The sequence below is a fragment of the Coffea eugenioides genome, unplaced genomic scaffold (genome assembly GCF_003713205.1).
Source record: "Coffea eugenioides isolate CCC68of unplaced genomic scaffold, Ceug_1.0 ScVebR1_1844;HRSCAF=2773, whole genome shotgun sequence".
Lineage (NCBI taxonomy): Eukaryota > Viridiplantae > Streptophyta > Magnoliopsida > Gentianales > Rubiaceae > Coffea > Coffea eugenioides.
The window spans coordinates 1-11,164 of record NW_020862276.1 but is presented as its reverse complement, the minus strand read 5'-3'; the positions used below and the strand labels follow the sequence as shown (position 1 = coordinate 11,164).

Here is an 11,164-nt window from a genome sequence, read left to right as displayed (position 1 = left end):
CAAGTTTTATGCCCATATAACCTATCAAAAATATAATATTTTCTTGTTGCAATCGAGGAGAAAACCTCATGTGCTTACTAAATCAACGTTGCAAAAGTCATTTGGAGCACAAGAGCATCAATTATAGTCAAACGTTTGAAGAAATTAGAACAAGACTTTCAAAATACAAAGTTGGAAATTGTCCGACCTAAAATGATTTGAAGAAACTCATTTCCTTTCATTTAAACCTCAATTCCACTCATAAAACCAAACTCAAAATGGTTTAACAACTCCAACTTAAAGTTGGAAATGAAAGCAAGAACAAGTTTAGAAAACAAAATTTTCTCCAGTTTTACGTGACACTGTTTGAAAAATCGTATCGCAAGTTTTTTAAGTCCCAAATTTATAAACTTTATATTGTTGGAAAATAGACTCAAAGGACTACAATTTTCCAGAATATACATTTATAAGATTCTGTCCATAAATCAGTCAAATTCCAGTCTCAAGTTGCTGCTTCATCAAGTAGAAAAACAGAGCAGGTGTGAAAATTCAGTCAAATTTGAAAAATCATAGATATTCATAGGAATTGAGAAAAATTTTGAAATTTTCACGGTAAAATATACTCTGAATCTAGTTTCAAACACAATAAGCAGAACTCAATTTGGATTTTTTCTACGCCAAAATATAACAGATTTCCCAAGACTACTTAGAGTCTTCTGCGGGAAAATTTCCAGGAACACTTCCCCTTATTTTCTTAACTTTTCCATCCAATCTCAACACCAATATTTATGGCAATCCAACCTTAAACACAACCACAAGTTACAGGCTATAAAGTGCAGTTGATTAAGGCCACAAAACCATCCAATATAGCCAATTTCTAGCTCAAAAATCAACCACGACAAAGCTGAAATGACATCCCAAGGCTGCAATTTAACATATCAAAGCTGGAAAATTCAAGCCCTAAGCTAAAACTACTAACAAAAGCTGGAAATTCCTTAAAGGAAGCCAAAAAGTGCTTGTACAAGCTGGAAATCCTTATGGACAGCCCCAAAATTTCCTAGCAAAGCTGGAAATAACAATCTACTACACAAAACTATAGAGTCTTCCATAAAACCTATTACAAACAAGCACTAATCTCATTCAGGTGCAAGATTAAAGAGATAGAGTAGCTTCTTGCCAAAAGTACCTTCAAACCTCAAGATGAGTAGCAAATTTCAGCTTTCTTTCCCCCCCCCCCCCACCTTCCTTCCTTGTAGCAACTCTCTATGGATTTGTTTAGGGTTCTAGGTTCATTTCCCACAAGTTTTAGCTAGGAAACAAGATGAAACTTAAAGAAGTTTTCCTCTCTTTCTCTTTTCTCTCTCTTTGCCAAGAGGTAAGAAAATGGAGTGTTATTTGTGGTCCCCCCCCCCCCCCCCCCCCCCCCCCCCCCCCCCCCCGCCATAACACTAAAAACCCCAAGCAAACGACGAAAGATAAGTTTTAAAGAAAGCTTGGTCAATAGTATCCTTGATTGCCAACACTTGGCATTCCAACCTTTTTCCTTTCTTTTTTTTTCTTCTCTCTTGCTTAGTCAAAAATTTCGGCCAACCCTAGGGAAAAATAGGGAAGGGAAAATAAAAAGGAAAATAAGAAGATTAAATAAAGAAAATCTTGGTCAAGAAGTGTCTTTGACCGGTAACAAGCAGTGCGAGTCGGTTCAAGCCTACATGCTTGTCTCTCTTGTACTTTTAACTTATGATTCACTAATTTACTCTTAGTACTTTTAATCACATACTTTCTTTTGCTTAACACTCACTCTCGTCCACCAAATATAACGCATACATCTCACTAGTCGATCAAACTATCTTAATACTCTATAAAACTTAACATGCACTGAAATATAAAAAGAAAAGAGAAAAACCCTAACTTAATCTTTAAAATCACTATCAAATTAAGGCTAGCAAGTAAGCAAGTAAAGTGAAATTAAAAAGAAATATAAATTAATTTTTTTCCAAAAATAGGAAAAATAATTTAAAATAATTTCCGGGTCCTCACAGCAACAAACAAAATTTGACTCAAAAAGTTTAAAAGAGCTAGCATCTATTTTTCTTCTTTTGCATCAAGTTTTTTTGGCAATTAGGTGGTAATTCGTCTCAATGATTTTATACTCATCACAATACTATCGGGTGGAACATTGGATAGCTAGAAAATGGTCAATTAAGACAACTGGACCAACTATTTTGAAGGACAACAAACATCACGGGGCTTGTCTAGTCGAGATAAAGTCAGATGCTTGCCTAAAATGGTTGGACGAAAGAGATTTTAGCTCAGTTATCCATGTATCATTAGGTAGTGTGGCTGCGCCTGGACAAGAACAAATGGAGAGCTTGCAAGGGACACAGCCAAGAGTGACCATCACTTCTTATGGATGGTTAGAGATTCAGAAGAGTGCAAACTTCCACCAAATTTCAAGTTTGCAATATCAAAAAATGGTCTAATAGTCAACTGATGTCCTCAACTTGAGGTTTTGGCACATCAAGCCGTGTAATGTTTCATGACACACTGCTGCTGGAATGATGCTTGAAGCATTGAGTTCAGGTGTGCCAATGATAGCTACGCCACAGTTTGTTGATCAATTCACAAATGCAAAGTTTGTCGCAGATGTATGGCAAACTGGGGTTCGAGTCAAGGGCCAATGACAAGGGAATTGTTACTAGAGAAGAAATTTCAATGTCCATAAAGGCAGTTACTGAGGTCGAGAGCGCAAAGGAATTCAGAAGAAATGCTAAGACGTGGAAGGAGTTGGAACAACAGGATACATCCCAGGGTGGAAGTTCTCACAAGAACATCGAAGAGTTTCTTGCACAAGTTTTAAGCATCTAATCTAAGTTAATTTCATTTAGCTACAACATTAGGTCACATGAATGCCTCATAAGTATTTGCGGCAAACTGTAGTATTGTATTGTTGATTCAACCGATTAATGTAAACCTGCTAATACTTGTGTACGAGAACGATAAAAAAATAAGAAACTTTACAGGATTAATCACGCGCATAACATAGTATACATTAGAGATGTCAATTACAGTTCAATTATGTTAATCTGCCCAAAGCCGTCCATTGATAACCCGTCCATTAATTTTGAATGAGCCTAAATAGGTAGCAATTAAATTCATTTAATTAGTGGATAGTGGGTTGACTTGACTCACCCATTTATATTCATTTAAAAATAATCATACATTTAATTAAACTCAATTTTAGTGAGTGTTAAGCAAATAAATTTGAATGTCTTTTCTTGCACTTCTTCCTTCTTTTTTTTTGTTGAGTTGTCATTTTGCACTTGTTTTCCTAAGCATCTATCATACTTTTGGTATTTATAAACAAAAAAAAAAGGAGTTGCACTTTTTGTTTTATACTCGATACCCTACTTTGAAAAAGGTTTAAAAAGGAAACCTTCGCGAAAACCAATCACTTCTCCAAGTTTCTTTAACACCTAGTCTTTTATTACTGTCATAAGATAATAGGTCTTCTTTTAATCTAACACCATTCCTGTTACACACTAATTTTGTTCTTGGATTAACTAAAGCAAATCGCTATTAGCCAAAACAAAAAGAAAATCCCAGTTCCTTCATTTCTCCCTTCTCCTTTTTGTCTTCTCTCCCAATTCCGCAAATCGTTCTTGTAAAAAAAGCCCCATAGCATATCGTTTCCACATAATTCGTTGCAGCATCTTAATCTGGGTTCGCCTTGTGACTTGAATTCACATTAGTGTATTGGACAGAAACAAAGTTTGAAAATTGGAAAAGAATTCTTCTACTTTTGGTTTTCTTTCTTTTTTATAATAATATTATGCACCATTGAATTTTTCCACCACGTGTATCACTTCGTTCATGGACTGATGATATGGAAATTAGTTCCTTTCCATCCTTGTCAACTAAAGATGGGAAAACTGTTATCTAGAAGAAAAATTGTTTTAATGAAAATTAAAATGCCCTTACTTATTTACAAGGGCAAATTCCACTTTACGCCCTGTAGTTTAGCTTTTTTTACATAACTCCTCTATGGTTTCAAAAGTTATATATAACCCCCTAATAGTTTGAATTAAAGTGTCAAAATGACGAGAATGATCATTCGTAACGGAATCACCTAAAATGTAAAAAATACCCTTATGTAAAGTTGAAAATTATTTATTAATCAAGGGGGGTTATGTGTATATTTTGAAAATCATAAGGGGGTTATATGGTAAAATATTAAACCATAAAATGGTTATATGGTAAAATATAAAAATTATACGGGATTAATGTATCATGTATTTATAAGGGTAATTTCGATATTTTTAGAAGTTCCGTTACGAATGACTATTTCCGTCATTTTGACACTTTAATCCAAACCATGAGGGGGTTATGTATAGTTTTTGAAACCATAGGGGGTTATGTAAAAAATGCTAAACCACGGGAGGCTAAAATGTAATTTTCCCTATTTACAATCATACTTTATGAAACCTCAATTAAGGTAAGGCATTTGCAAGTTCCTAATGCTTTGTTAACTTGAAAAGGCAATTGACTTATAAAGTCTGTAGCAGAAATCGTTGTCTACGATCCAAAGCAGAATCATCAAATACATGCAATTAATACGGCAGAAGTTTCTCCGCAGTTTGAATATGTGCCCAAGATCATCAAAGGATTGCAAATAATTAATGCTTTGAGCAGATAGAGCAGATAGATAGTAAAAAAAATCAAAAGGCATAATTAATACAAACTTATATAAAGTAAAAAAACCAAAAGATTGATTGAAAGTTGCTATAGTCAGGGAAGTGAAAAAAGAAAAAGAGAATAAGTGGGTGAAAAAAATGAAGATAGAATTAATTGTTACCAAAAATAAAATATTTAAAATCATTGCAAGTTACTATAGTAAAGGAAATGAAAAAGGGAAAATGAATAAGAGGTAAAAAGAATAAAGAGAGAATGGATTGTTACCAAAAAATAAAATACTTAATAGCTATTCAAATAAAAAATTAAATTTAATCACATAGCGAAAAGATAGAATGTGCATTTAGCAAAAAGTTAAATAGCAAATTGGGCAATCTATCGAAATAGAAATTGAACATTGTTGTTATATGAAGAAGCGCTGAGCTTGCCACGTGTCTAGGCCCAGGACGGGCCTCTGCATTATACATATATATACTCTGCAGCACAATATTCCATTCAGCAGATAGACAGTAGCTAAAGAATAGGAAACATGGTGACAATTGACATTTCCCCTAGCAAAATGCATATTCTTGCTTTCCCTTTTCCAGCAAAAGGTCATATAAATCCTATGTTACACCTCTGCAACCGCCTGTCTGCGAAAGATTTCAGGGTTACACTGATTACTACAACTTCTATATTCAAGTCTGCTAAAACCAAAGCCATCGGCTCCATCAAGATTGAGTGTATTCCAGATGACTCCGATGAACCCGTTGAAGAAGATCTCAAAGGCTTTTTGGCAAGGTTGAGAGCTGCTGCTTCCAGAGGCTTGGAAGAACTGGTTGAGAAATGTAGAAAGACTGATCCGTATCCTCCCAGAATTGTGATTTATGACTCAACTATGCCTTGGATTCTGAACTTAGCTCATCGGCTGGGACTTCACGGTGCTTCTTTCTTTACTCAATCTTGTGCTGTTTGTGCTCTTTACTACCATATGGACCAGGGAACAATACAGCTTCCTCTTGATAAGTCTGTTACTGTAAAATTGCCTTCAATGCCAGCACTAGAAAGCAATGATCTTCCTGATCTCCAGTACTTCCCTGATCCAGATAGTGTTATCACAAGGACTCTTCTTGATCAGTTCTCTAACATTGACAAAGTTGATTTCATTCTGTTCAACACTTTCGAAGAATTGGAGGATGAGGTAAGTTGGAAATGCTAATTATAATCCAGTGAACATGCATTATTGTTAGTCATGCTACTGCTACTTTATCTATCAGGTGGCAACATGGATGGCAGAAAGGTGGCCAATTAAGACAGTTGGACCAACAGCTCCACTACTTTTTGTAGACAAAAGACTAGAGAATGGCAATGATCAACAAGGGAACTATCTGTTTGAGACAAACGCTGAAGCTTGTTTAAAATGGTTGGACGAAAGAGAAACCTGTTCTGTAGTTTATGTATCGTTTGGGAGCATTGCAGCGCCCGGAGAAGATCAGATCGAGGAAGTGGCAGAGGCCCTCCTGAGGAGCAACTGCAAATTCCTTTGGGTAGTCAGGGAAGAAGAAGAGAGTAAGCTGCCAAAGAATTTCAAGTCTGAGTCTTCAGAGCAAGGCCTAATCATAAACTGGTGTCCACAACTTGAGGTCTTAGCCCACCGGGCGATCGCGTGTTTCTTGACTCATTGTGGATGGAATTCAACCATTGAAGCTCTGAGTGCAGGTGTGCCAATGATAGCAGTGCCACAATGGGTTGATCAAACTACTAATGCTAAGTTTATTGCTGATGTATGGCAAACGGGGCTTAGAGTGAAGCTAAATGATAAAGGATTTGTCGGAAGAGAAGAGTTTGAGTATTGTATCAGAGAAATTACTGAGGGTGAAAGGGAGAAGAAGATCAGAAGAAATGCTAAGAAATGGAAGGAATTGGCCATACAGGCAGTAGGAGAAGGTGGAAGTTCTTGTAGGAACATCGAAGATTTTGCAACCTCACTTTTGTCCATACCCTGACGCGTTTCTGCTCTCTTGGGAGTTTGTGGATGGAAACTACCTGAAATAAGAATTCTGTATAAGTATTTTAATAATAAAGCGAGGACAAGATTTGATTTTGAATGTAAATCTGTAATTGTTTAGAAGGATTTAAAATATCTTTCTTTTGTAGGGGAAATTTTACGTTCGCCAATTGTTAGTGTGTTTGAATAGTAAATTATTTAGAATAATTTTTTTAAAAAATATTATATTACTTTTTTAATATGACGTATATAAAATAAAAAGACCGTTTCACCACACTCGTGTTAGGGACAGATTTTGGAAATTAAATTACTTATATTTTTTGGTGAAAATACTCCACAATGCAATAGTTGTGATAGGTGCATATGGTACACCCGATGACGAATGGTTTTCGATAAAATACAATAACGAATGAACCAAAACATGATGCTAAATTCAACTACAACTATAAATACTGAGTTTCTTTTCTCGCTGTTGTGTAGACATTAACGAGTTTTTTCTCTTTGTTTCATTTGATTGGATAAGAAAAAGTTTAGGAGAAGAACAACGGTTAACTTACCATAAGGTTAGGGTCGATGACAATCCCTTATGGTTAGTTATAATTGTTTCTTTACAGATCATCTATCAGTAAAAAAAAAAAAAAAAAAAAAAAAGACAAAGATTAACTAATGCACTGGCTATACATCTCACAAAAAATGTGAAGACGACTCAGAAAATTTAATGCAGAAAAGTTTCACATCCTTTAGATCGTGGGATCGCAAATAGTGTTTTAATATTGCTGGTTGATGCAATAACTGCTAATAATTGAGTAGATATCTTGACAATATTTGCAGACAGCCAAAACAAATAGCAAACTATTCTACAAAACAACTACTATAAGTTGCGACACCAGGGGCACGTCGTGGTGGATGAGGGAGAAGACGCCACACAAGGTCGGTGTCCCAATCAAGGTTGCTGTTGTTTGAACGACGCCAAAAGGAGCATGAACATAAAATACTGGGTGTGGGAAGGACGGTGTAATGGAGAAATAGAATAATCAAGTGGTTCAACTGCTTTCACTTATAAACCCGAGATTGATTAGGTCTTTTTTTTTTTTTTTTTTTCGCTTAACGCTCCTGATTTTTGAAACATTTACTACACTCAATAGTCATGTGAACACATAATCAAGGGTTAATTCCAATTTGTACCCTTTATCTTTATCCAATTTCTCTTGTTGGTCTATAAATTTCAAAATGGGATACCTTAGTCCCTAAAAACAACATTTGTAATCCTTTAGTCCCAAATGTATAGAACGTGTCCAATTTTGTTTCTAAAATTTAAATTTACTCCATCTTACTAGCTATTGTATACATACTTACGTATAAAATTCATCTCACCTCCTAACTGATGTTATTTTCTAAAACAATTTTGCCCTACTAACACATTTTTTTGTTAGTTGCTTGCCCGTTTATCTTATCCATCATTGCCTTCATAATTTTCCTACAACATTTCAACCTCCTTTCTCCACCTCTAGCCTAGTAACACTTTGATGCACGTTGTTTTAGAAAGCCAACCACCATCAATATGAAAAACCCATACTCTTACTCATGCACTCTTCCTTCCAACTGTTATAGCTGTTGAATTCAAAGCCAAGCCTCAATTGATGACTTTTTCAAGCCAAAATTGAGGACTTTGAATTCTTTGGCCTAAGTTTCTAAATCCCACATCGGTTAAGTTTAACATTTGAGAGGTTGTTTGAGAACTATAAATAGCTCTCAAACAAACCAATTCAAGTACACCAAGCAAGAGCCAATAACTTGCTTTCTTCTTCTCTTTGTAATATTTCTTCTAGTGAAATATTAAATTGTCGGTAGTGTCCGAGGACGTAGGCAAATTAGCCGAACCTCGTTAAATTCTGGTGTTCTATTTTATTGTCTATTTAGTAGCTATATTTGTAGGTATATTTGTAGTGAGTTATTGTGCAATTAAGTGCATATATAGGTGATTCTGTCTAGGAAATTGGTACTTAAGCAGGCCAGTGTGCCTCACCAAATATTTCCTGGGAATTACCATTTTGCAATTTTAGGTACAATAATTTACTCGTTATACCTTAACTTTGGTAGGGCTTCCGCAACAATTGGTATCAGAGCTCGAGGTTTCTTAGTATGCTCTGTGGTTGCAGCATGGTCTGATCTTCCACATCAGAAAAGATTTCTTGGGCTATTGTTACTCTACATTTAGGAGCTACTAAATATAATTTGTAGAGATGGCCGAAAGTAGATCTTCATCTACAATGCAAGCATCAACAAGCTCGTCATTATCTATTATGGCGAGAAATGTTATGACGAATACAAAATTAAATGTGGAGACATTTGATGGTACCGGTCATTTCGGCATGTGGCAAAGTGAGATTCTAGACGCGCTCTTTAATCAAGGTCTAGACATTGCCATCGAAAAAGAGAAACCAGAAGAGATTGAAGAGAAGGAATGGAGGACGCTAAATCGTTTAGCGTGTGGTACAATTCGATCGTGTCTTTCAAGGGAACAAAAATATGTGTTCTCAAAAGAAACCTCTGCAAATAAATTATGGACTGGATTGGAGGAGAAGTTCTTGAAGAAAAATTGTCAGAACAGGCTCAACATGAAGAAGCGTTTATTTCGCTTCACTTATGTTCCTGGCACAACTCTAAGTGATCACATCACTAATTTCAATCAGTTAATCACTGATCTGATGAATTTAGATGTGACATTTGAAGACGAAGATTTGGCTCTCATGTTGTTGGGATCTCTTCCTGAGGAGTTTGAGCATCTTGAAACAACTCTACTCCATGGGAAAGCTGAGGTGTCCCTCAGTGAAGTTAGCTCTGCCCTGTACAGCTATGAGCTCAGAAGAAAAGACAAGCAAAATAGCAGAGATGGAGCAGCAGAAGCTCTGGTAACTAGAGGACGCTCACAAAACCAGAGAAAGGGGACGAGAAGAAGATCCAAGTCAAGAGCCAGACTAAGTAAAGATGAGTGTGCCTTTTGCAGAGAGAAAGGGCACTGGAAGAAGGACTGTCCAAAACTGAAGGGTAGACCTGACAAAGAAAAAGCTGTTGCGGATTCAAATGTATCTGAGTGCATTGATCAAAACTCAGATTTTTCATTAGCTGTCATGCCTACTGGTCATTCTAGTACATGGCTATTGGACTCAGGTTGTAGCCATCATATGACGTCCAATAGAGAATGGTTCTTTGATTTCAAGGAAAAAGAAGGTGGAGTCGTTTACACGGCAGATGAGACCACATTAGCAACAAATGGGGTTGGTTCAATTCGGCTGAGGAATCAGGATGGATCAATTAAGATTCTAACTGATGTCCGATATGTGCCAGAATTGAAAAAGAACCTCATTTCTGTGGGAGTACTAGAATCAATGGGCTACAAGGTGTCGGCATATAATGGAGTGATGAAAATCATTTCAGGTGCATTGGTGCTGGTGAAAGGAATCCGGAAAAATAATAACTTGTATTACTATCAAGGTAATGCAGTTGTTGGAGTAGCGGCCGTGGCTTCCAGTGATGATCGAGAATTGAAAGTAACCAGATTATGGCATATGCGCTTAGGGCATGCCGGAGAAAAATCTTTGAATCTTCTGATGAATCAAGGACTATTAAAAGGAGCCAGTGTTTGCAAGTTAGATTTTTGCGAGCATTGTGTCAAAGGAAAGCAGACAAGGGTAAAATTTGGCACTGCAATTCACGATACCAAGGGTATTTTGGATTATGTGCACTCTGATGTGTGGGGACCTTCCAAAACAACTTCTTTGGGAGGCAAGAATTATTTTGTTACCTTTGTCGATAACTTTTCTCGAAGAGTATGGGTGTATACTATGAAGGCGAAAAGTGAAGTATTGGGAATTTTCATCAAGTGGAAAAAGATGGTGGAAACTCAAACAGAAAGAAAGATCAAACGCCTTCGAACAGACAACGGAGGTGAATACACTAGTGATCCGTTCATGGAGGTCTGTGAAAATGAAGGCATTGTTCGGCACTTCACAGTCAGAGATACACCACAGCAAAACGGGGTGGCAGAGCGTATGAACCGGACATTGGTGGAGAAAGTTCGGTGTATGTTGTCCAATGCTGAGTTGGGCAGACAATTTTGGGCTGAGGCCTTAGCATATGCAAATCACCTCGTTAATCGCTTACCATCAACTGCTATTGGCGGCAAAACGCCATTAGAGAAATGGTCGGGAAAACCTGCTACAGATTATGAAACGAAAAAGATAGTTTTCAGCAGGGATGTCACCTTTGATGAATCTACCATGTTAACAAAGGTAGATGTACAGCAGAATGATAGTACTCCCCAACAGGTGGAGAGCACTCCTAAGCAGATGGAGTTTGAAAGAAGCATTATCAGACCAGCAGTGGATATCGGAGTAGATGAAAGGACTCCTATGGTAGAAGAAGAATCAACTGAAGAAAATGTTCCAGTTGAAGAACTTTCACAGCAACATGAATCAATTGCAACCAGTAGGCCAAAGAGGACAATCA

General features: G+C 36.7%; 1 protein-coding gene across 1 annotated transcript; it reads left to right on the top strand.

The window, feature by feature from the left end:
• Nucleotides 1-5,602: 5,602 nt before the first annotated feature.
• On the top strand, nt 5,603-6,653 carry LOC113755914 (UDP-glycosyltransferase 74E1-like). The gene is made up of 2 exons (XM_027299775.1): nt 5,603-5,848; nt 5,925-6,653. Exons 1-2 carry the CDS (start codon nt 5,639-5,641, stop codon nt 6,651-6,653), a joined length of 939 nt encoding a protein of 312 aa, XP_027155576.1. The 5' UTR covers nt 5,603-5,638.
• The last annotated feature ends 4,511 nt before the right edge of the window (nt 6,654-11,164 follow it).